Raw genomic sequence first — 27,550 nt, forward strand, 5'->3', positions numbered from 1 at the left:
CCGATGTCTATATTGAGATGACAGCTTTTTTTATCCATGTTTACTGTTGAGCAGAAATGTGCTGAATATAAATTTAATAAAATACATATGAAATAATAGCATTACCTTTGTTTTAACTGAAACTCCAGCTCCGTGTGTAAGAAGGAAGTTCACCATCTTAATGTTTCCATAATGACTTGCTACAATTAGTGGCGTGTAACCGAGCTGGAAAAATGCAAATTAATTAATAAACTAAAGCCCAAAGACACCAGTTCCCAACAGATGACTGACTGTTGACATGCATAGGTATCATCACACCTTCCACACCAGTAAACAAAAATACATAAAACGTGTTCGACATCATGCATGTAGGAAGAACAGACCCTGTTTATTATTTTCACAGTGATCTGTTAATTCTGCCTCTGCAGACTTATTTCCCTGGTCATGAGCATCACAGAGCAGATAATTTCAGGGTTCTAGAGTCACTGGAGTTAAGAAGAAGTGATAATGGCCAAAAGGAGGAGAGTTGGAAAAATAGCTGACTTGGAGATTTTTTTCTCACTTAGCTAAACGATCTAAAAATTGCAACCCATTTAGTTCATATAGTATGTTTCTTACAACACGTGAAAGGTTGTTGCAAGTGGGCTGGCCATAGCAGGACACTGGGTTTATGTCTCGAGAAGTATATCCAAACATGCAGGAAATGGGAAGCCCAACAGGAGAAATAGATAGAGACGTATTACCAGACCTTAAAATGACCTGGCTTAACGTATATAAACAAAGAGAGACAGAGTCAGCATACTAGCCAAGGTCAAGGATACAGATAGGCGGATAAATGAAAGGACAAGCCGGGTCAGGATTACAGAGATATTCAAAATTCCTACAAACTAGCCGAGATCAAAACCAGAATACACATAGAAGACTTAAAGAACTCACTAATCGGAAACTAAAATAGAAGCCACAATAGGGCAAAAAAAACAGGGTCAAAATATGATTAAATATGGATACCTACGCTCTGATTGGTCCACGTCCACTCTGTGACCCCCAAAAGTGCAAAAATAAGGTTTTGTGGGTGAGGCGAAACACTCAGAGTAGGAAGTGATGTTGAGTGAATTTTAAGCACTTTTGGACATGTCCTTAGAGCAGACAACATCTGAATTGCTATACAGAAGCAGGTCAGGTGTCCGAACATCTCATTCCGCTCATTCTAGCTGATATTGCACCACAGCAATACATATCATAGAATATACAGGTAAAATACATAGATATTTTTATTTGCTAATCTTGGCTCTCACCAAAGAACGATCAGGGGCAATTTATGTATTGAAACGCTTGATTACTTATTATACTTATACATAATTACTGATAACAGGGGAGCAAGTCAGGTCTAACCCAGTGCTAGCACTGGTTAAGGAAGGTCTTAACCAAGAATTTTAATCATCAACGAGAAAGGAATAAAATAAAATCTTCCAAAGTTTTTGTATGCTAGTGTGGAAAAAAATATTTGTGTATGTAAAGTTGAACGTTGCATCAGAAACAAATTATAATTCAAAAGGAAACAAAGTATATATAATAATGTCACCAGGTGTAACCGTAATGTCTCAATTTCACTGTGTTTACCATACATCAGAGAAACCCTTTCCTGGGCTTTATTTAGTATTGCCTCCATAGGGAAATAGATCTCATAAAATTCCTTAAACTGTGTATTACTTTTCAGTTGCTAGGAGTCCTGATGTGTAAACATTCAACAAACCTATCTTATAACGTCAAACTAGATATTATTCAACCAAGTGATCTGTGCCTAATGCACAATATATCAGTTAATGGCTAGAATACTATTCAGTGAATATTCAAAATCCTGCATCTAACCAGCTTACTATACTAGTAGAAGAGTTTCAGTCCTGTGTATATTGCTGACACCTGACCACTTAAAGCAAAAATAGAAAATAAGAAGAGGTCAGTGAATATTGAGGGAGATACGAGCACAACAAGTGAGAGAGCTGTTTAGTATCTATCCCTAATAAATTCATCTATACCAGTTTTGCTCACACTTTCTATCAAAGTATCAGAGTTTACGCAATACTGATCAGCTGCTCTTCTTCCTCCCTTCTTTTTTTTAAAACATACTACTAGGTTTGGCACTATGAACACTCTGCTTGCAAACTAAGTAACTAATATAACTGCACCTGACTTATTGTAATGACTTTAATTGAAGGTACCTTATCATAAGGGAAGGAAGATTGGTGGATCACTGAAACATGAAGTGCTCAACAGAGAATTATCTTGGAACAATCATTATTCATAGCACCTGGACAACATTTACCTTAGTTTGAGCATCTAGGTTGGCTCCGTTCTTTTCCAGGAGTGTAGCTACATTCACCTTATCTTCCTGGGCAGCAAGATGCAATGGTGTCAGCCCATTCTGTGAAAGGAAACAAAGATTAATTTGAAGAAGATTTGTAATCCAGTAAATAGACATTAACAAACTTGCAATCTGCTGACGTAAAGAAAAGCAGGAGTACTTGGAATGTTTAGAGTTGACAAGACCAATCTATGTTGCTAGGAATCTCTCACGGTACTGTATCGGTCTTCAAATCCACCCCCTCATTTAATGGTATTTATGCAATTCATAAACATTACTTAACCCCTGCAAATTTTGCTTGATATGGATAAAAATGTTGATATACAGCCTAAATTCTCATACACCAATAATTAAAATACAGGGTTTTCTCACCAAGATTGAAGTCATACGTCAAAGTTAAACAGTTAAAATAAAAGGCAACATAGCTAAAAATGGCACTGTTATTATTTGCTAGGTTAAACAAAGAACTCCCCAGAGGGGTGTCACATTGATTAACTGGCTTGATTAAAGTCTAATTCTAATAGTGAGGTGCAGAACTAGTTCAAACTAGTCACTGCAAGTTAGAAGATGGCCAGACCTCACCCTCTTACTCCTTCCAGGGTCAAGGCAGTTGTGACCAAGCAATACAGGTGAAGAACCCAACTTGTAAGAAGCCTGTTTTTTTATAGTTTCTTTGCATGTTGAAGAAGAATTCTCACCTTAGTTCCCACATGAATGTTGGCTTTCTTATTCAGCAGCAGTGTTGCCATATCTGCATGTCCTTCTTGGGCTGCTAGGTGAAGTGGGGTCACTCCCTGTTTTGTTAGAATATTGGTATCGGCACCATAGTTGAGCAGGGTAGTAGCAATCTCCATCTGGTTCTTCTTGGCAGCAATGTGAAGAGGTGTGTAGCCATTCTAGAACATTCCATAAACAGAAAAAACATTTTCTAGAATTTGGTATGCATGGAGTTTATTAAGATTAGAATATCTGTGATTAATAAAATAGGCCATTTCAAAACCTTATTTCAAGCATGTACCGGACTGAACTACAGACACTGTAGTCACTTCAATGAGATGAAGCAATTACAGTGTCCCTACAGTAGGATGAAAAATTATATTCAAAAAACATATTATTGTAAAAAAAAGGTGTACCACACACAATCTAAAAACCAAAAAACATGTTCAAGGAAGGATTATTATTTTACTAACTGAATGGCATCCAATGGCCAAATGAGAACACTTATACAGACTCAATCTCATAAATAATTTTGAGTGTTTATTGTGACACAGCTTTATACTGAAAAGTAATGACAATTGCAAAGCAGGTTTACCAGAATAAATCTTGGTAAAATATAACAAGGAATTCAAGAAAAGGAAATAAAAGAAAAAAAAGGATTTTATGCAGCAAGACAGAGCTCACCTTGGCAGTAACATGAGGAGAAGCTCCTTTTTCAAGTAACAACATTGCGACCTTCTGGTTATCATAGTGAGCAGCAACATGGAGCGGTGTGAGCCCATTCTGCAAATGGGAATGTTAGTTAGTTACTGCATTTTAAAAGTTAGCTTTTCAAGCTAGGAAGGAAGTTAGACGTTTAACAATAAATGAGAAAATTATGCAACAAAAACAAAAAACAAATTTGTCTTGAATTGTTATTAAAGAAATTGACAAAGATGCAGCACCAAACTCCACCAATAAAGTTTCTAGAAATAATGAGATTAATGTTACAATAAATAGGTCTAAACTGTATGATGTTTAATCTAATCAAGGAAATATTATTTCTTATAATACTTGTTTATCACCCTACTCTACCTTTCCAGCGGCATCCGGAGGCGCTCGGCGTTGCAACAGTAGTTTAGCCACATCAAAGCTTCCATATTTTGCTGCAACATGCATTGGTGTGAATCCCTTCTGTAAAATAAAACAGGCATAAGGTGTACATTTTAAATGATGTCAAATAATGCAATGATGTCAGCAAGTCGTAATCTGTTTGTGCGGTTAGACGGATATTTTGACAGCAAGCATGAATTAATTGGTCCGTTTGTGTTCCAATATTCACATGTAGTTGTTCTTCAGAACAAAACTATGCACATGTCAGGTAACTGAGAATTAGTTAACTGTCAAGGTTACTCAGTAATTAGGCAACAGGAATGATAAACTCTCAGAATAACTTCCACCAGGCCTGACACCCAAACAGCCTCTAACAGCATATTCATGACACACACCAAATGTATACTAGTCCCAGAGTTTCCTTTTCCCCACACCAAAGGCAATCCTAATTAAAAGTAGTTAAGATCCTAATAGTCACAGCTTGTGAACCAAGTTAATTTCTCTACCACTGACTGAACAATGGATAACACAGGCCATTCCCTTCTGTTGACCACACAAACCCAAATGCAAAGAGCAACTGCAGCACAAACTTCTAAATATTTAATTCCTTAAGACGTCATTTGGATGTGATGTTAAACGGATAGTCGTACATTCACAGTACTGCTTTAGAAACACGAGCATTTTATTTCAGTCATCTCATTTCAAGGTAGATTATTATTAACTACAATTTTAGCTTAAGGAAGCAGTATTGGTGTATCGATCATGCCCCTGCAGTCTCACTATTCAATTCTCTGCCTTTTAGGAGTAAAGCCATGTTTGTTTCTGTCCATGTAGCCATTGCCACACCCCCCGACTGTAACTGACACAGACGGCAAGAAAAAAATAATTATTAAATCAGATGTTAACTTACTTTAGAAGCTTATAGCTCCTGCTCTGTTAATTAAACTATAATCACACACAGGAGGCGCATGCAGGGTCTAGATGGCGATTAACAGAGCAGGAGATAGGAAATTCTAAATTAAACAGAATATGCAATAAAATAAGCTTAACCTTAGATCTCTCTATAGAGGAAGTATTTAGGAAGGCTGTGCAAGTCACATGCAGGGAGATGTGACAAGGGATGCATAAACCAAGTGACTTAAGTCCAAATGAGACTGCAGTGGTCATGATGTTTACACCAAAACAGGTTCATTACGCTATAGTAGTTTTGGTGTCTATAGTGTCCCTTTAAAGGGACATCATAGGCACCCAAACCACTTCATCTCAATTAAGTGGCCTGGGTGCTATGCCTCGCCCTATTCCTGTTTTAACCCCTTAACACCGTTAGGGCGTTTTATGCCATTCCCATTATAATGGGCTTTAAAGCCGTCACGGCGGCATAGAACACCCTAACATTTTTTTAGCCCCTGTGACTTCCATTTACTCAGCTCCGCCGCAATCCTCTTCTGGGGGACTTCCTGACAGCCCAGGCAGCCCCCCCCCCTCACCAATTTAGCCCCCCCGGGCCATGTGATCGCTCTGAAAGAGATATATATATAAAAAACCCATAATAAGTGTATTTTTATATTGATAGTTATATATATCAATATCAAAATACACTTGTTATGGAGTTGCATATATATATATATATTTTATAATTTTTTATAAAATTAAACTACCGTACATTTAAAAAATAAATGAATAATAAAACATGTAAAACAATTATATATACATGCAATTTCCTTCTAAAAGTATTTTGATAATATGATAATATATATATATATATATATATATATATATATATATATTGTTATCAATATACACTTAGAATGAACATATATTTATTTAAATAAATATATGTTCATTCTAAGTGTATATTGATAACAATATATATATATATATATATATATATATATATTATCAAAATACTTTTAGAAGGAAATTGCATTTTTATGTGTATATATATATATATAAACACACACATAAAAATAGATATATATACAATTTTCTCTGTGAGAAAGATGCTTAAAATACAAAAGATATATCACTGATAATAACGCTGCAACACTCTAGTGGGAATCCCTCTTACCCACCAAAAACATGTACATGGAAAAGTGGAAAAGAGCCCCAAAAAAATGGATATCAAGGCATATATTATAATTATATTATTATTTATATAGCACCATCAGATTCCGTAGCACTGTACAATGGGTGGACTAACAGACATGTAATTGTAACCAGACAACTGGACGTACAGGAACAGAGGGGTGGAGGGCCCTGCTCAATGAGCTTACATTCTAGAGGGAGTGGGGTATAGTGACACAGAGGGTAAAAGTAGGGATACGAAGTAGGTTGTTAGAAATGTATTCACTGAGGGTTTAGTAGGTAATTTTTGACAGTTGCAGGAAAGGAGTCATGGGGGAATAAAAACCTACTAACAGTTTAATTGATATGCTTTATTGAAGTAGAGAGTTTTCAGTGATTTTTTGAATGAGTGGAGACTGAGTGAAATTCTTACGGAGAAGGGAGTTACACAGAAGAGGTTCAGCCTTGGAAAAGTCTTGGAGGCGAGCATTAGAGGTGGGAGTACGGACAGAGGATATACGTAGGTCTTTGGCAGAGCGTAGGGGCCTCGACAGGACATACTTGTGTATTAGGGAGAATAGGTAGGCTGGAGCAGCATTATGTAGGGACATGTAAGCAAGCACCAGAATTTTAAATTGAGCCCTATATCTAACTGGAAGCCAATGCAGAGACTGACAGAGCGGGGAGGCGTGGGAGGTGCGAGCGGACAGGAAAATGAGCCTTGCCGCCGCATTCATTATAGATTGCAACGGTGCAATCTGGGAACATGTAAGACCACTGAGAAGAGTATTGCAATAGTCCAGGCAAGAGAGAACAACAGCATGGACCAGCACCTTAGCCGCATCCGGGGTTAAATAGGGGCGGATGCGCGCTATGTTTTTGAGATGGAAGCGACAGGATTTGGCGATTGATTGGACATGAGGGGTGAAGGAGAGGTTGGATTCAAAAAGAACACCCAGGCAGCGATGACAAAAATGGGGGAAAGCACATAGCATAATACTGTAATAGAGAAGGGAAACGTATTGAACTGTAGATTGACAATTCATATGGAGTAGAGCCTCACATAGGACAGGCTCAAATCTCTTTGGTAGTAGTGCCTTCTTTTACTCCAAATGGTATTCCTCAGAAAATGAGACAAAGGTAACAAAGCAGGAGATTCTTTCTAGTGTAGTAAGTCACAGTATAGAGAATAGAGGTATTAAAGTGCAAGTAATTGCTCACCTTGTCCACAGCCTGTAAACCTGGTTCTGGGTAGAATAGATTGGGTGTCTGTAAAGGGGACACCACCCTTCTTTGAAGCAGCAAAGTAGGAGGACCCAGAGTAGACTTAAAATGTATTTATTATGGTATTGAAATCCTCCACTTGCAGGGTAAAAATAAACAATTTAAAAACTAACTAAAAGTCTCTCTGAAGCAAAGTCCTGAATCCTTTCCGAGACGCGTTTCACCCTATGGAAGGGCTTTTTCAAGCGGTATATGCTGACATGCAGTGAGTCACTTCCAGTATGGACTAAAGTGAGATATGGGAATCAGCTGAGTTAAACACACCTCCAAACTACCGGACTCTGATTGGCCAAATCCCACAGAGAACCACCAATGAACAGCAACATCACCGTATTTAAAACGGAATAGATCAGGAGAAGCATATACCAATTAAAAAAGCCCTTCCATAGGGTGAAACACATTGTGGAAAGGATTCAGGACTTTGCTACACAGAGACCTTTATTGACTGTTTTTAAATTGTTTATTTAATACCATAATAAATACATTTTAAGTCTACTCTGGGTTCTCCTACTTTGCTGCTTCTAAGAAGGGTAGTTTTCTTAATTTCTTGTACTTTTTTAGAATTTATTCACATTCAGTTATGTTTCATATATAAATATTAGATAGAAAATGAAAGCCCTGTTTCTCCTGAACAAAGTTATATATAATAAGTGTGGGTGCACTTAATATTAAAGAGTTGAATTATGGTTGAACAACATATAGCGCAAAATCCAGGTTTTGTTTACGTTTTGTTTTGATCACAACTTGTACAATTGGCTCCGCCCTTAAGGGGTTAAGCCTGCAAGTGAAAATATTTACATTGCAGGATTTAAATGCCTCTAGTGGCAATCACTTAGACAGGCCTTCGAAGTGCTTCCTCTGAAATAGCAAAGCAAAACTCTGCTATTTTAATTAGATAGTCTCAGAGGGATAATCTGATTAGCCCAGCACAATGTCTTGACGGACATGTGCACTGGCCTCACAATTCTTTCTTATGGGAAAGCATTGGACTGGCTGATATCATCGCTCTCAATGATCTTTAAACTAAGAAGGTGGGACGGCAGCGCAGGGGCCAGCTCTGCAAGGGAGAAAAGGTAAATAAAATAAAAAAAAATTCTCCCAACTGGTGGGACCTAATCAGGCACTAGGTCACTAAAACGTTAGTAAACACACATTTGTATACCTAACACTATAGTGTTTCTTTAAATGTGTGAGGAGCATGACTGGATGCAGAGGTTGCGCTTACTAGACTTCTACCAGTGCCACATACATTACCATAAGTATCTACTAAAGATTAAAATCACCCTTATTACCCCTTATGTTATGAGAAAGGTTCAATAACTTGGTGTATGGCTAAAGAGGGAGAGTACTTCTATACTACTACCTTGAGGACATTACATATGAAAAGTAATTAAACCATATCAAAATAACTGTGATATAGAGTTTGACAAAGAAACAACTAAATAGCTTGTAGATTTATATGCAGTGTACTTTGCTGCCCTCTGGTGGCTGATGTGAAAACATTATTATGCAACAAGTTTTTTCAAGGAATATAAGGCAATGATGGCTAACTTGGTAACACAAATGATTGTAAACTATACGTCCAATGAGGTTTAGCCAACCCAGAATTTGGGTGAGCATCACTAAAATATAGCACAAAAAACAACAACAACAAAACAAACAACACATCTGAGATGACAAGTTTAATCACTGTTAAAAATGAATGTGACATTGAAAAATGAGAGGGTCATAGTGATCATACCATAAGGAGTTAATGATTATTTCAATTCTCTGTGTGTGGGGGGGAGGGGGGAATAAAATAAAATGAAGATTTACATAATAAATGATGGACAAATTAACATCAGGATTGATTTTTAGTCTTGAAGGAAAATTACTGTTGGGTATATATAGAGACAGCGTATGCCGTTTGTTATAAACTTTGTAGTCTGCTGTGGATTTCAAAGTGGAAAGCAGACCTTCTGAACTTTTGCCTAGCACTGCTTACACTGTCCATCTTTAGAGAAAGCATGTCATCTCTTGGCTGGGCTCTCAGCCAACAGCCACTTATATGCTAGAGTAAAGCAAAGCTATGTAATTTTTCAATGGTGGGCAGATCAATTCTTTTTTACACTTGGTGACTTGTGTTGCAGTGGAACATTATCTACCTAAATGTATTCATGGTTAAACATAAGCTCTCACCAGCTGAGATAACTGTATTGTGAATTAGATCAAAAAAGTTCATGGTAGTATTTCACTATTGAAACCTTTCGAGCGCATCTTCAAATTTCTTCTAAGTACGAATTGCTTCATTCCGCCAAACCAATGTTAAAGACAAAGCTCCAAATTAAGTGGGAAAGTGATTTGAGTCTTCAAATCTCCAATTAATATCGAAAGAGGTTTATTAGCAAATTTAGAGAAAGTGTCAACATGCTTCTTCCCTGAAGGAGAGTGGCTCTAAATGTTTGATCAGATGGCACTTAGATGCTGTCAAGCTTCACAGTATTTATCCAACTAGCTCTTTGATGTGTTGGTAACCTTTTCATTTAAGGTGGGCATGTTGTGCAGTTTATCCTTTCTGGTCTGATGTATTTAGCCTCGTGAGTATGGTTTTGGAAACCATCTTCACCTAGACCTCTTTTCAGTTTTGCTGAATGGCCATTATGGAAGGACCTGACTATAGTGCATGATTTTGAGGCTTTAACAAATGGTACCATTTTTTTTGCCTTTTAATTTAGGTGTAGCATCACTGTACTAACAAGTTTTTACAATTTAGTATCCCACCTACGATTGCTTTATGTATTTTTCTGAATCTCTCTATTTTTAAAACATGTCATGGTTCTGTCTTTGTAGCTTTTTCTTCAACTATATTAAACTGCAAATTGTTTATCATTGTTTATTGTTATAGGTTATTATTTAAAGATAACGAATCAATAGACAAAATAGCTATTTGCCTTGTACTTGAAAAGGGAGATAATCAAAGGGCAAAATATGTGCTATTCTAGTGCAAGGTGCTAATTATGGCGCAATCACCATGGAAACCAATACAATATCTCTACATGTAGAACTTTGTCCCTATAATAGCATCTGTTTTGCATTGATAAATCTACAGACAATGTGCAACATTTTGTAAATAAGGGGGGAAAGGCATAATAGCACTACTAAAGTAATATTAATCTATTCATCATGAACAAATTTGCATATACATCACCCCCATTCCAACTACCACCTATATTGCTCAATCACAAATCAATGTGAACTTCCACGTACAAGAAATTGATGCCAATCAGAATACTGAATGTGGCAAAGGGACTAATACCACTTTACTGGAAATAGACTGTCCCCCTGCCACTCTGAGTGTGGTTTCAGTGCATTGAGTAACTGCGCTCTCTGGAGGACCTAATTATTGGATCTTCGCAATGCAGCCATATATATATACCTAGAGATTTGGACTCAGTGGATGGTATCTACAGAGTCAAAAGACTTCCAAACACTGCTATAGTGATAGTTTCTCCCTGTGTTTAACCTCTCCATGAGGAGTGTTAGGGAGAGGGTCTCAGTGGATCTAGAATGTGAATGCTTTTCAATGTAACCAGGCCTTTTTTTACCATCATTGTACTTGCCGAAGAGTATCCCCAGCTCCGAGTCTATTACGCTATGGTTGGAACTGTTAAAAGGAGCAGATGCCATGCCTTCTAGATAGCAGTCCAACCGATTGGTTAATATGATATTGTGCACAATATCAAGACAAACTTGTATCCCACCCCCCACCCCTCACTTTTTTTTTGTTTCTTTCTTTCTTTCAATAACCAATAAAGAAAATAGCAATGGAACTAAAAGTTAATTAGACTGAGTAACAGTTACTTTGAATTATTATTGCACAACTGGACACAACACCTTTGAATATAGACTCCATGCACAACATTGTACGTGACGAAATGTTGTTTATTGTGCATATCCCTCGTTAACCCCTTAAGGATGCATGACGGAAATTTTCCGTCATTGCAGCACTCCCCTTAAGGACGCTGGACGGAAAATTTCCGTCATAAATGAAAATTAACCCACAATCGCAGCAATCGTGGGGTTAATCTTCCTGTAGTGTGTCTCCCTATCGGAGGCACACTAACACAGGCAGTTTCACTTTCACAGCCCATGTGACCTGGAGTCAGAGTGATCAATAGTGTGCACACTTCCTTTCAGTCCCGCCGGAAACCGGAACATGAAATTAAAGTTCCTGTACCGCGGTGCAAGCTGTGAAGCCGGCCCACGCTTCAGGACAGGTAAGTAATTATGGGAGGGGAAGTACACTATGGGAGGGGAGGGGAAGTACACTATGGGAGGGGAGGGGGGGAAGTACACTATGGGAGGGGAGGGGGGGGAAGTACACTATGGGAGGGGAGGGGGGGGAAGTACACTATGGGAGGGGGGGAAGTACACTATGGGTGGGGAGGGAAGGGGGGGAAGTACACTATGGGAGGGGGGGAGAATACTATGGGAGGGGAGGGGAGAATGGGAGGGGAGGGGGAGAATACTATGGGAGGGGAGGGGGAGAATACTATGGGAGGGGAGGGGGGAAATACTATGGGAGGGGGAGAATACTATGGGATGGGAGGGGGAGAATACTATGGGAGGGGAGGGGGAGAATACTATGGGAGGGGGGAGAATACTATGGGAGGGGAGGGGGGGAGAATACTATGGGAGGGGGGAATACTATGGGAGGGGAGGGGGAGAATACTATGGGAGGGGAGGGGGAGAATACTATGGGAGGGGAGGGGGGGAGAATACTATGGGAGGGGAGGGGGGGAGAATACTATGGGAGGAGAGGGGGAGAATACTATGGGAGAGGAGGGGGGGAGACTACTATGGGAGGGGAGGGGGGGGAGAATACTATGGCAGGGGAGGGGGGAGAATACTATGGGAGGGGAGGGGGGGAGAATACTATGGGAGGGGAGGGGGGGAGAATACTATGGGAGGGGGGGGAATACTATGGAAAGGGGGGAACACTATGGGATGAGGGGGGAATACTATGGGATGAGGGGCGGGGGAATACTATGGGAGGGGGGGAAATTTCCTGGAATTTCTTTCTAAAAATGAAGTGCGTGTTATACGCCGGTGCGTGTTATACGCCGATAAATACGGTAGTTGGAATATATAGCCTGCTAAAAAACTTCAAAGTGGGGTAACAACACAGCGTAAAAATTCAAAGTTTGACAAAACCTGCAATGGCTGTGTCTGAAATGTGCCCCTTCAACATCCCCATATAACTGGCAAAGGTACATACAGGGGTATTGCTGTACTCAGACAACATAGCTGAGCAACATATAAAGTATTATAAAGCCGTAGCACACATAAGGTTTGCAAAATATACAGTACAAACTCACTGTGTGTCAAAAAGGCAGAAAAAAATGCTTTTTACCACTGCACTTGATACAAGCTAACGGAAAAATTATCCCACGCTAAGGTTCAAAATTTGCCATTTGAAATACCTTTGGGCGTCTTCTTTAAGAAATAGTATGCCTTTTTGGGGTAATTGGAAAAAGCAGCCTGCTAACATATTTAAAAATAGAATACGGACCCATTAAAACTCTCCATGTAAATTCACACTTAAAAACCTGAACTTATCACATCTCTTTCACAGCACTGTAACTTCACAAAATAGTGCCTGATTCATATATTGGGCATATTGTTTTACTCAGAAGAGGTAACTGAGCATACTTAGGGGGAATTTATGGCAGTGGCACTTTTCAAATGTAAGAAATACCCAGCGAAAATGCAACATGTATGTAAAAAAATGTAATTTTTTTTTCTCACCACAAAATTTGAAATAAATTGGTGAAAACATGGTGGCAAGTTAAGGTATAATATATGCCTAATAACATACCCTTGGGTGTCTGCTTTCTCAAATGGAAGGCCTTTATGGGGTTATTTGAACAGTCAAATGGCTATAATGCCACAAATTCAGACATATGACCATCTATGAAAATTCCAACTATAGAAACTGAAATAGCATGGTCTCCTATATGGCACTGTAGCTTCACAGAATAGGGGCAAAGGTATACAATGGGGGTATCGTTGTACTCAGCAGATGTAGCTGAACACAATATGGGGTTCTGTACAGGGATAGCACACACTAGATTTACGAAATACACATTACAAAAACCTTGTTATATGTGAATGTGCCAAAATAGAGAAAAAAACACAATTTTACTCCAATATTTAGCAGAGATTGGCGGTGAAATGGCTACACAAAAAGTGTCAAACTAACCTTAGGTAAATAGCCTGTGATGTCTACTTTATATAAATATATACTTTTGTGTGGCAATTTTGTTTCCTGTTATGGGTATTAAACTCCCAAGACAAACATACCAACTTCTAAAATTGTTTCACATTGAAATTTTATTTTAGACCTTGTAGTTTGTGACCTGTAACTTTCAAAATAAACTGAAATCCTACACATATTATGTACTTTGTAAATCAAGACACATAAATTAATTGATTTTGGGGGGGCGGGGCCTGACCGCCGAGCGGGAAGGACGTGGGGCACCTCGGCTCCCCAGGGAAATGGCCACAATCAGGCAGAAATTACCTTCTAAGCCTCTGTTTGGCGAGCAGTGGCCACAGGAAGGCAAGGAGGACACAAAGAGCCACTCGCGGTGTCAATGTCAGCCCCCGTCCTGACAGCAGAGTGGACCACTGGGCGGGCGGGATTGAGGCCTGCCGCGAGGCCCTGGCTGGAGAAACGGCCGATCTCCGGCGCTTGGTCCGGCGGGTCGTCTCGCGCGCCCACTAAGGGCTCCGTTCCCCCCCCTGTGGGCCGGGGGGGTTATCCCGGACCCCACCGGAGAGAGGCAGTGACCGCACTCACTATCCAAGCGGCAAAGAGCTCAAAGCATGACCGCGCGGCAAATTCCAAAATGGCCGCCGCGCCTATTACAAACCGGAGAAAGTGCTCACATCCAGCTGAAGCTACAACTCCCTGTGCAATCGGCAGACCAAGGGGTTCTTACCTGGACTCTCACTTTGCTCACACAGAGCGGGCACAGCACGCAGGCTCCCTCAGGTACCCAAGGCTGAAGCAAGCAAAACATCACAAGCGACCTAGAGAGGGCTGAGAAGCCAGCCGACCCAGCACAGCTGCAGCAGCAATCAAGCGGATGCTTACCATACAGAATGAAAATCCTGCAGAGTACTGTATATACTTGTGTTTTGCACTGACTCTTTAATATCATTTATGATTGTAACACAGACGCTTTTATCACAACAGGGCAAACATTTACACCTGTCTATGCCTGAAAAAATGCATTACCCGGCAAGCATAGTGGCTAGCTGCCCCCCGGTGGTCAATCTAAAAAGTGCGGAGCTATCTACACCTAATGCTGTTTGATATAACCTGCAATTTACCAATCTATGTTATTAAGCATGCCATTAGTTTAATTACTGCTCCTATCTTGTGTATTGACTATTGGTAGCATATCAAACTCGTTCTGTTTCCTTTTACTTTGTCTCAACACACTAACATCTGTCCTCGACTCAATTCTATTAAGCGATGTCTTAGCATGCTTTTCTACTCCTACCATTCCCTAACGTTTATTTTTTCTTGACTATCATAAAAAAATGTGCAACTATATCCTGTGCCACAATTGTAAAATCCTGTTGTAATTCGGTACATGCTACTGCTGTTGTGGCAAAGCATGAAAGCTTGTAATATTAACTCTTGCACGAAAAAATAAAGAATTTAAAAAAAAAAAATTAATTGATTTTGAATTACTTTTCCTAAGCTGTACATATTATGCACACATTATTATTGCCAAAACGTGGGGAAAAAAGCTTTTTTTTTTGTTTTTTCCACATTATTTTGCATTTTTTTTGTAATAAATGAGAATTTATACATGTATAGGTCACATCAAATTAAAGCCCTTTTTGTTGTCTAAAAAACGGTATATAATATGTGTTGGTACAATAAATGAGAGAGATGCAAATTGCAGTTGAACACAAACAGCAAAAAATGCAAAAATTACTTGTGTCCTTAAGGGTATGTCCAGCTTCTGAAGCTGTGTCCTTAAGGGGTTAACTGTTGAATGTAAGCAAATTATGAGGCTCAATAAATATTGATTTACAAAAAAAAAAGTGGAAACTCAACCAGTAAATGTGCATTGCTTTAGTTTTTAAAGTATTCTGAAAAAGAAATAAAATGTAACTGTTCTGAATGTCAGATACTAGCTATGCTTTCAATGTTTCAAATAATTGTTCCATTTAATTGAATTATGTTTTGTAAGATTTCAGTAGTAGCTCAAATGTCATGAGAATTAATATAACTGACACTTACCAACCTATTATCAGTTTGTACATTTAAATAATTAAAATCAGTCATCTATCTGGGTTGTTTACAGAGAAGTACTAAATATCCCAAATATGGAGGGAAGATCTCACCTTGGTGGGCAATGAGTGAGCAGCACCAGCTTCCAGCAAGACTGATGCTACATCTACTTGTCCTTCCCTTGCAGAAATGTGAAGAGGGGTGTATCCATTCGTAGTAGCAGCATCTGGATGAGCCATGTGTTGGAGTAACAGCTGGACAATTTCTGTCTTACCCAAACGGGATGCAATGTGAAGAGGCGTCTGTTCCTCCTAGTCATGAAAAAAGGGCAGTGGTGTTCCCTTAATAGATAATTATCTAACTGTGTGTAAGATATTCTGCTCACCAAACCACTCAGGAACCATTGTTTATTATTTTATTATTTTTTTTCTTAGACTAATGTTTAAATTGATGAATTATCAGTCGTAAAAAAATATATATTTATGTATAAAATACATTATGTAAATTAAAATTAACAGTTTGTATATTTTTAAATTGTGTTAGAAACTTTATTATAACAAATATAAATTTAAACAATGAGGTCTGATCTTGACGCAAGGAAAAGTTCAGATAGAGTTTTCATGTGGGTGAAGGGGGCACAAACAGGCCTTGTATTAGGGCAACAACTGCTAAAGTGTTAAGCACCTTCTTAGCCACTTTGCTGGCTTCATAAAATATTACATTATGTAACTTTGTGCTATAAAATAATGGTGATTTTTTTTTCTTACAATTTGTTCTTTTTTTTCTATGCAATCCTTTTACTATTGTTCTCTATCGTTTTTTTTCACATCTTTTTTTATCTGTGCTGCTTGAAAGGCTATTAGTTTTGACTCTCATTTTTATTTTTTGCAAAAGAAAGGGGTAATCTGAGATATTAATTTGACCTTTTCCATATTGTCATGCCGAATATTGGGTTTTTTTGTACTTTCTTTCAAGCAAAAAACAATTGGATTCAGGCACTATAAATATATCATATAGGTGTTAGCTGGTATTATTGGCTTATGTTCTTTATATGCTTTGGAGAGGAGTAAGACACCAGTGGACTGCTTTATGTTATCTGCCACGGGCTTTAACCACATTTCATTGCATTTTTTTACACAAAATAACCTACCCTGGCCCTAGCATCAACAAGGGCACCATTTCTCAGAAGGCAACGAACCACTTCTACCTGCCCAGCGCGTGCCGCCATGTGTAGTGCTGTCTCGCCACGCTGCAATATCACGGAGAAAGGAAGTTGAGAGTGTTTCAAAAACATATTTTCAGACATTTCATATAATTTACAAGGCAATGTTGAAAATTCTTTGTGTGAAAAATGTGTAACCTGAGAGCAGCTTTAATATAAACTGAGAAAACTAGTGGCGAAATGAACTAACAACGGGAGACCTGTTGCATAAGTGAGAGGAGCCTTCTTGCTAATTCTCTATGAACTATAGAGTTTATACTGTTTTTCCTAGGCACATACCACATATTCATATTTATGGGCACCATATAAAAATGCTGCATTGTGGTGTGTAGAATTTAAATGTTGCATTTGATTTGTCATTCAAGAATCTTACAGCTAATACAATACATGGTGACTTTGACATCTACAGTGCTTTGCAAAAGTATTCACCCCCTTGACTTTTTACCAATTTTGTTACATTACAGCCTTAAGTTCAATTTTTTTTATTAATCTTAATTTTATGTGATGTATCAGAACACAATAGTCTAAGTTGGTGATGAGAAATTAGAAAATTATATACATAAAACTATTTTTTAGAAATAGAAAACAGAAAATTGGCATGTGCGTATGTATTCACCCCCTTTGTTATGAAGCCCATAAAAAGCATTGGTGCAACCAATTACCTTTCGAAGTCACATAATTAGTGAAATGATGTCCACCTGTGTGCAATATAAGTGTCACATGATCTGTCATTACATATACACACCTTTTTTTAAATGCCCCAGAGGCTGCAACACCTAAGCAAGAGGCACCACTAACCAAACTCTGCCATGAAGACCAAGGGACTCTCCAAACAAGTAAGGAACAATGTTGTTGAGAAGTACAAGTCAGGGTTAGGTTATAAAAAAATATCCAAATCTTTGATGATCCCCATGAGCACCATTACATCTATCATAACCAAATGGAAAGAACATGGCACAACAGCAAACCTGCCAAGAGACGGCTGCCCATCAAAACTCACGGACCGAGCAAGAAGGGCATTAATCAGAGAGGCAGCACAGAGAACCACCCTGCCCACAGATCAGGGCATCCGATCCCACTACTACAATAAGCCGTAGGCTCCATAGAGTTGGGCTTTATGGCAGAGTGGCCAAAAGAAAGCCATTACTTTCAGCAAAAAACTAAATGGCACGTTTTGAGTTTGCGAAAAGGCATGTGGGAGACTCCCAAAATGTATGGAGGACGGTGCTCTGGTCTGATGAGACTAAAATTGAACTTTTTGGCCATCAAAGAAAACTCTATGTCTGGCGCAAACCCAACAAATCACATCACCCAAAGAACACCATCCCCACAGTGAAACATGGTGGTGGCAGCATCAGGCTGTGGGGATGTTTTTCAGCAGCCGGGACTGGGAAACTGGTCAGAGTTGAGGGAAAGATGGATGGTGCCAAATACAGGGATATTCTTGAGCAAAACCTCTACCACTGTGCGTGATTTGAGGCTAGGATGGAGGTTCACCTTCAAGCAGGACAATGCCCCCAAACACACAGCTAAAGCAACACTTGAGTGATTTAAGGGGAAACATGTAAATGTGTTTGAATGGCCTCGTCAAAACCCAGACCTCAATCCAATAGAAAATCTGTGTTCAGACTTAAAGATTGCTGTTCACAAGCACAAACCATCCAACTTGAAGGAGCTGGAGCAGTTTTGGAAGGAGGAATGGGCAAAAATCCCAGTGGTAAGATGTGGCAAGCTCATAGAGACTTATCCAAAGCGACTTGGAGCTGTGATTGCCGTAAAAGGTGGCTCTACTAAGTATTGACTTTAAGGGGGTGAATAGTTATGCCCATTGACTTTTTCTGTTATTTTGTCCTATTTGTTGTTTGCTTCACAATAAAAAAAAAAAAAAAAAAAATTCAAAGTTGTGGGCATGTTCTGTAAATTAAATGATGCAAATCCTCAAACAATCCATTTTAATTCCAGGTTGTGAGGCAACACAACACGAAAAATGCCAATGGGGGTGAATACTTTGCAAGGCACTGTATGGTCACATTTAATTTGGTACAATGTGAACAACATGCTGAACTTTTTCTCGCTAGAGCCTTTCCATGTATAACCAATATTGAATGGCCTATCCCTTTTCTGCCGAAACACACAGAATTTACAAGATTTAAAGAAAGTATGGTGGAGAAGGCGCTTTAAATATTACTTTTCTTGCAAATCAAATTATTTTTGCTCTCACATAGCTTTCCATTTTAAGCACTTAATAACCATATAAAAAAAAAAATGAATATCTTCCCAACATTTTTGGACTTTTGTAATTTGCTATAGAATTTTTTAAAAATATGAATTGTTGATTTTAGAACAAAAAGTAACAAATTCTGGAACAGGTAAGCTATTTAAAAAAAAAGAATTGGTAAATTCAAATCACTTTACAATAACAATTTGACATACAACAAATGTTTATCTAGATATTTTCCATTGCGGTTCCTAAACACGTGCTCATCATGGTACATCTCGGGCTTGATCAACACTGGTCCTATAGCTATTGAACTTGGTTTTTCATAAATCTTGGAAATAAAACTATAGGAACTAAAGGGCAAAGTTTGGACAAAGAAGGGATATTCATATTAATGATCTATCAAAGTGTATGGTACAAATGAAAATTATAGCAAACAATTATACAAAATCCTACTTGACAACTATGGCTGGATGTCGCGTTATAGGGAAGTTTTAATCTATACATTTTATTTGCAAATTGCCAACACATATATAGATGAAAAGCTATTCCATTCATTATAGTTTTACTTTCAATGCATATTTACAAAGAAAGTGAAAATGAATTATAGTTTTACTTTTTACTTTTAAAACCATTATGGTTCTACCTTTTTGCCATCAGCAGACAAGTAAAGACAAAATATGGAATCCATTTAAAAAAAATAAAATAAAAACAACACACGGCTGGGTAGGTGTCCTGTCCATTTTGACATGTTGCGGTGTTGGTAGAAATCATCAAGTGCGCATATCTTTTAAATTGTAGATTAGCATGAGATTTTTCCAGTACATATTATATATTATATGTATACCCACTGGAACGTATACATTGGTCATCAAAATATTTTGTGGTTGGCAGATTCAGGATCTGTATCTTAACATGTTTTGTCTTTTTGTCCAAAGTAATCAGTTAAAACAGTTGACATTTAAACATGATCCATTTGTCACTGTGTTACTGGAAAATACACAATGATTTTCTTTTCGATCTTTCTTTCAAGAGGAAAATAAAATGCACGAAAACAATACTGCCAGGGATGATACGATGAGTGTTTTAGTAACAGGAAAATGAAACATTATTATTTTTTTTTTTTAATATAGTTGGTCTTATTTTATTTATTGTTTTATTTCATTGTGGTAAGTTTACTAAAAGGTGAGACGTTGTAGAAGCCCCCTGTCACCATGTGAAAATACGAGCATGTGCCAATGTAACAAATAAAGTAGACTTACCAGATATGTACAAGGTGAATTGTTGGGAATTCAAACTGAATTAAAAATTTTAGGCCAAATTACCCAAGCTGAAACCACAACTAACATGAAGACGGTTTCCTTTTCGGTTACTGTGGCCTCACAATGCTTAATTTGTTTTGGATTTACTTTGAATTCCTGACAAATCACACTTTAGTAAAAAATAATACCCTGCTGGAGTTCTCCTACTTCCTAACCCACCCTCTCAGTGTAGTTTTCTAGTAAAGATAAATTATTCCTTGTCTTTAAGTGGTTGGCACATGGCCTGAAATTCAAGGTCAACTTTGTCAGGATAATTAATTCCCACAAAGCAAGCATGAATGCTGCACCTTTCCTTGTACATTGGCACCTGTGGTGAAATATAGTTCTTAAAAAGCCGTTTTCAGAGGCCAGGCAATATAAACACCTTTACATTGCTCAACAGAGTTAATATACTGTTTTAAAGGAACATTCTGGGCACCATAACCACTACAGCTCACTGAAGCTCTCAGCCAGTGAGGTAGGCCATTACTGCAGGGCTTAGATCTGGAGAGCAACTGAGGCCTAAATAACCAAAAATCCAGTTTAGCAATTGTGGCCTAACATTTGTTACTCACTTTGAATTCTCGGTAACTCACACTGTAGTGAGTAACCCTTGGAGTTTTTAGTGTTTAAAAATGTCACCTCTTAGTAAACATAAACCCAAAAAGAATAAGGTTACATTTTATTATATATTTAGACAACAATCACAAACGTTAATTTACACCACTTATTCAAAATATATAGTTAGGGTTTCCATTTTGACAACCTATAAACTGCAGGCCTCTCCAGTATGGCAATTTACAATGGATTATCAAGCACAAAGAGTACATAAAATACATTTTGAACAGCTGACAACGCAACACAAGAGGACAATGGTATATTATTATTATTATGTCTTCAAAACATTAATCTTTCAACAAAATACATGCACATTAAAAAGTTAGCTTCTTAAGAATGTGGGTGAAACCGACCTATTGGCAATGTCCAAACACATTCCAATTTGTACACTGAATTAGGTTATTTGAGACATACTCACAATGTTAGTGACATCTGGAGAGGCTCCGTTTTGCAGCAGCAGAAGTACTATGTTCAAGTGGCCCATGAAAGCAGCCACGTGTATTGGAGTAAGACCAGACTGTGAAACAAACGAAACAGGTATTTTACTCCCCTGCACATGTCCACTTGGGCTTCTACAACTAAAACTCAGCAGAGGTTTGAAAGGATGGAGAGAGGGGACAGTAAATATTGCACGACAAACAAATAAGTGGACACGGAGGCAAGACAATGGAAAAAAAGGGAGGAGGAGGACAGGAGATAACTACACTGTATAAGCTAAGAAAACCTTTTTCTACCTCTGTTATAGCTTGGATTGAAGCCCCATATTTCACTAGGAGTTCCATAACTTTGATACGATTTTTCTTGCAGGCAATGTGCAATGGAGTAAAACCATTCTGTACAGAGAAACAACTGGTTAGCAAAACTCATGCACACAACACGCTCAGCAGTTCATGCCCACCACACGAGAAAGCAGCCCATCTCACAAAATGGAAACTGAAGCATGGAAATGCATGTGATCGATTGTTGGTCGACAAGTGATAAGTTAGGTTTCACCATCAGGCATGATCATTAGTGGAAACTCACTTAATATCAAGTTAGGTTTTATACGTCACTGACTTGATGGGCAAGGATCAATATGAAAGGCTAGAAAACCACTTCAAAAAGTTAATTTCTTCCATTGAATGCTGCCAACCTCCTATAAATGAACTGTGGCTGTGTTTATGTGTTTATTTTTGTATGTAAATATACACCAAAATAGCCAGAGAATTCAAAGGTATGAAATGATACCTTTTACTTCAACGAACAAAATATTTAAAATACAAGGTTTTGAGAGCGTTCCTCTCTTGCTCGAGTCTGAAGCAGTACAGCTAATCCAATCTACAATTATATATATACAGACACACACACATACAAATATACACATATAAAGACACCGTTCATTTAAGATATAGATCCATGAAGTGGCATTTCCCTGTAGAAAAGAATGTTAACATAAAATACATTCCTAATCCAACACCAAATGATACAGTGTTCTACATTGGAATGGACATAAAATATGTAATGCTTTCTGCTTCATCCTGCATACGAGCTTAAGGTAATATGCCTTTCAGAAAGGTTGATACCAGGTAGTAAGTTTAAGGCTGCAGCCGTGGAAATTGGGTATTTCTTTTCTTGTCTGTATTAAGTTGAGACTGACTGTGGGAAACACTGCAGTGACTGCATTGAGATGCAGAGAGGCAACACAGTGATGGAAACCGCCTCCCTGGCTCCAGGACCTGCAGTGTAACAATTGTCTTGCTGACAGGACTAACTAGACTTTGTATATAGAAGACACTATGCATCAAAGATAGTGTTTGATGTTGATCTTCTTCAGAATTCAATGGAAAACACTTCCTACATATTCTAAATTCATTGGCTGGGGAGCAAAGTGTAGATATAGCTTTTAATGGAGCCATTGGTAGGGACCCCAACTAAAAAAAAAAGAGCTTTATTTAGTATAATTGGTCCTTGTTATGGTTATTCCAACAATCCCACCATTTCTATGACTGCAGCACCATAACACGGATATGGCATAACTCACCATATTTAGCGCATGGTGCCTATACAGATTTGGATCAAAGATCTATTTTGAACTATTTTGGTGAATTTTACAGTACATGCTGTACTTCTAGCATTTCTTGATCCTTTGAATCATACGACTCAATTTGTTTGTGATGGCAAACTATATGAATGGGCCTTTCATTTACAAAGCTATAATATAGTTTCTATAGTGCAAATAGTTCAATGACGCACACGTGTCTAAAGGTATCACAAAATGGGGGGAAATAAGTCAATATATTTGATTATGAGATTTAACATATTCTTTAGACGAAGCATTTTATATAAAAGTTATATCAGGTTACCAGGGCGCGGGCATTAGGATTTGCCCTCTTGTCTAGAAGAAGTTTTGTTACTCGATAATGTCCACAATGAGCTGCAACGTGAAGGGCAGTCAGGTAATCCAGAGTGACATCATCAACAGGGGCCTTGTGCTGCAGCAAATGTTTCACACATTCAACGTGATCCCCCTGGGCAGCCATGTGGAGAGGAGAAAGTCCATTCTGCACCAACAGAAGACAAGTGTCAACCCTTCAGACTGACACATTTATTTACAATATAATCAGCAGAGCTCAATATTCACCTTACACTTAGCTAGAATGTATAAATTGGAAAAGAAAACAGGTCTGCGAGCTTGGACCAACATTGCTCTAGTTACCTTTCATGACATAAAAACAAACTGCCATGTTTACAATAGATGGTGAATTAAAGTGAACAGAAAATAAGATCTTATATACATTCTGGACTGTACCAAAGTCAATGACAATTCCAGTGAAAATTAGATATTTTATTTCAAGTAATCTTATTCCATCTCTGATGAATGAGCTCCACGTATTTTACTGGAATATAATCCCTCCACGTCATTTATTATATATATATATATATATATATATATATATACACACACACACACACACACACACACACACACATACATACACAGTGGCGTACATACTGCGGTCACAGGGGTCGCATCTGCAACATTGGCGGATCCAGGGGGGGGGCAACGGGGCAATTGCCCCCCCCGAGATTCTCCCCTGCCGGCTAGTGCAGGGCTGGCATTGCCCAAGCGCCAGCCCTGCAATGTGCCTGCGGACCGGGAGGGAGATCAGTGATCTCCCTCCCCGGTCCGCAGGCACATTACTGACAGCCGACCGGAAGGGGAGGGAGAGAGGACCCGGGAGCTGTTACCAGCAGCTCCTCCGGGTCCTCCTCTCGCGAGATTTGGAGCGTTGCCGCGGTTACCACGGCAACGCTCCAAATCTCGCGAGAGTGAACTCTAGCCCTGGAGCGCGGGCTAGAGTTCACTGGAACCACTGGACCACCAGGGATTCCCCACTGGGACCACCAGGGATCCAGAAATGTCCCCCCTCCTCCTCAATAAAGGTAAGAAGGGAGGGGGGACATAAATATATTTTATTAAATACATTTAATAAAAAAGCCTCCCTTCCCTCCTCCCCTCCCCCCATACACACTGGCCCCATACACACTGGCCCCATACACACTGCCCCACATACACACTGCCCCCATACACTGCCCCCATACACACACTGACCCCATACACACACTGACCCCATACACACACTACACACACTGACCCCATACACACACTGACCCCATGCACACACTGACCCCATGCACACACTGACCCCATACACACACTACACACACTGACCCCATGCACACACTGACCCCATACACACACTGACCCCATACACACACTACACACACTGACCCCATGCACACACTGACCCCATACACACACTACACACACTGACCCCATACACACACTGACCCCATACACACACTACACACACTGACCCCATACACACACTACACACACTGACCCCATACACACACTACACACACTACACACACTGACCCCACACACACACTACACACACTGACCCCATACACACACTGACCCCATACACACACTACACACACTGACCCCCCACACACACACACACTGACCCCCCACACACACACACACTGCCCCCATACACACAAACACTGCCCCCATACACACAAACACTGCCCCCATATACACACTGCCCCCATATACACACTGTCCCCATATACACACTGTCCCCATATACACACTGTCCCCATATACACACTGTCCCCATACACACACTGTCCCCATACACACACTGCCCCACACACACACTGCCCCACATCCACTGCCCCATACACACACTTCCCCCTTACACACACTGACCCACAAACACTGCCCCACATACAAACACTACACACACTTACCCCATACACACACTGCCCCCATACACACACTGCCCCACAAACACTGCCCCACAAACACTGCCTCCATACACACACTGCCCCACAAACACTGTCCCCATACAACACTGTCCCACAAACACTGTCCCCATACAACACTGTCCCACAAACACTGTCCCCATACACACTGCCCCACACACATACTGCCCCGCACACACTGCACACCTATACACACACAGTGCCCTACACACCCTGCTGCCCCCCCATACACACATTGCCCCAAACACACACACACGACCCCCCATACACACAGTGCCCCCCATACACACACTGCCCCACACATACATACAGTGCCCCCCATACACACACTGCCCCACACAGACATACAGTGCCCCCTAACACACACACTGCCACCCTTACGCACTCACACTCACTTCACCGCTCACACACACACTGCACCTTTCACACACACTTCACCCCTAACACACACCACTTCTCCTATGCCCTATATCCCAGCAGTCCCCAGGTAAGTTGTCAAACTGTTCTTAAACGGTATGACTACTTACTCCGGGGTGGGATCCTGGCACTATTGGCACCATAACTACTACACTGAGCTGTAGTGGTTATTGTGCTAGGATTATTTTTTTTAAATAATCTACAAGTGCCCCTCCCGAGATCAGGCTCTGGATCCGCCACTGATCTGCAACCAGGTACCCGCCATCATCTTTTGTGGCACCGTCCCGGGCTGCCCTCCAAGGGGTCCATCGGATGGCCCATTCTGTCAGGGCCACCCGATGGATATGGATTGTCAGGGGGCCTGGTCAGCGCTAGGCGCTTTAACAGCGCGACCAGGCCCCATGTGATGATGTCAGACATAGCTAGGAGGAAGTGACTGCACGTCACTCCTCCCAACTATCTGACAGAGCCGAGCGGGAGGAAGGAGTCAGAGTGGGAACTCTGACTCCCATCAGGCTGAGCCCACACTGGACCCCAGGGAAGTCACCCTCCTGCAAAAGGTAGGAAACAGGAGGGTAACAAACATTTTGTATGTGTCTGTGTGTATGTCTGTATGTATGTGCCTTTGTGTCTGTCTGTATGTATGTGCGTGTGTGTGTTTATGTGTCTCTGTATGTGTCTGTGTGTGTGTGTCTCTGTATGTATGTGTCTGTATCATACAGCCACATACATTCAGAGACACACATACATAGACACACACAGACAGACATGCATAGATACCCACACACACATACAGACACACACATATAGACTGTATGTGTGTGTGTCTCTGTATGTATCTGTGGGTGTGTCTGCATGTATGTATGTGTCAGTCTGTATGTGTAAGTCTGTATGTGTCTGTATGTATGTGTCTGTATGTATGTGTCTGTCGGGGGGTGTATGTGTGTCTGTGTGTGTGTGTCAGTCTGTATGTGTCTGTATGTATGTGTCTGTCGGGGGGTGTATGTGTGTGTGTGTGTCTGTATTTATCTGAATGTGTGTCTGTGTGTATGTGTATGTGTCTGTATGTATGTATGCCTCTATGTATGTGTCTCTGTGTATGTGTGTGCCCCTCTATGTATGTCTGTGTCTGTATGTTTTGTCGAGGGGGGGGAGGGGTAGGGCACGGATCAAGGGGGGGGAGGGAGAGAGAGTGGCGGATCAGTTTCGCACCGGGGCCCCATGTATTGTGTGTACGCCACTGTACATGCACATTTATTCATTCAGAGGTTATTCTATTCTGTAATAAAATCGATCTTTAAACGTGATAAATGGAATAATTTTATTTGAAAAATATAAGTAACAACGACGTGTATGTTTTTACTGTTTTGCTATGGTATATTATCAGACAGCCTCTGAGATAAAGCACCACACCCAGAAAAATTCTACTATCCCTGCCCCCTCCCTTATACACTGCAGAGGCTGAGGATTGTTGTTAATCCAGCAGATGGCGATGTAAACTGAGTAACTGGAAATAAAGTGGCAGCAGTTTTAATGTTGTTTCTAATGTACTGTAGTACTGTATATTTTAATTATATATATGCCTTTGTTAAAATTCTAGAGAGTTTGTATGAAATTATTTTCCCCTCAATTCTACCCCTCCTTATTTCATATTCTCACATTCTAGAAT

General features: G+C 39.7%; 1 protein-coding gene across 49 annotated transcripts in view; it reads right to left on the minus strand.

The window, feature by feature from the left end:
• Window positions 1-27,550, minus strand: part of ANK2 (ankyrin 2) — a 540,585-nt gene that overhangs the window by 120,471 nt on the left and 392,564 nt on the right. For 44 of the 49 annotated variants that reach the window (XM_063458296.1, XM_063458330.1, XM_063458318.1 and 41 more), the window contains 10 exons: window positions 23,493-23,690; window positions 21,885-21,983; window positions 21,569-21,667; window positions 16,942-17,040; window positions 15,905-16,102; window positions 4,133-4,231; window positions 3,743-3,841; window positions 3,040-3,237; window positions 2,303-2,401; window positions 106-204 (listed from right to left, as the gene is read on the minus strand). In XM_063458296.1, coding sequence (XP_063314366.1) covers window positions 106-204; window positions 2,303-2,401; window positions 3,040-3,237; window positions 3,743-3,841; window positions 4,133-4,231; window positions 15,905-16,102; window positions 16,942-17,040; window positions 21,569-21,667; window positions 21,885-21,983; window positions 23,493-23,690 — 1,287 coding nt within the window. The remainder of the gene's footprint in view (window positions 1-105; window positions 205-2,302; window positions 2,402-3,039; window positions 3,238-3,742; window positions 3,842-4,132; window positions 4,232-15,904; window positions 16,103-16,941; window positions 17,041-21,568; window positions 21,668-21,884; window positions 21,984-23,492; window positions 23,691-27,550) is intronic. The other 5 variants (XM_063458304.1, XM_063458302.1, XM_063458335.1 and 2 more) reach the window with 1 other exon arrangement.

The sequence above is a fragment of the Pelobates fuscus genome, chromosome 6, assembly GCF_036172605.1.
Source record: "Pelobates fuscus isolate aPelFus1 chromosome 6, aPelFus1.pri, whole genome shotgun sequence".
Taxonomy (NCBI): domain Eukaryota; kingdom Metazoa; phylum Chordata; class Amphibia; order Anura; family Pelobatidae; genus Pelobates; species Pelobates fuscus.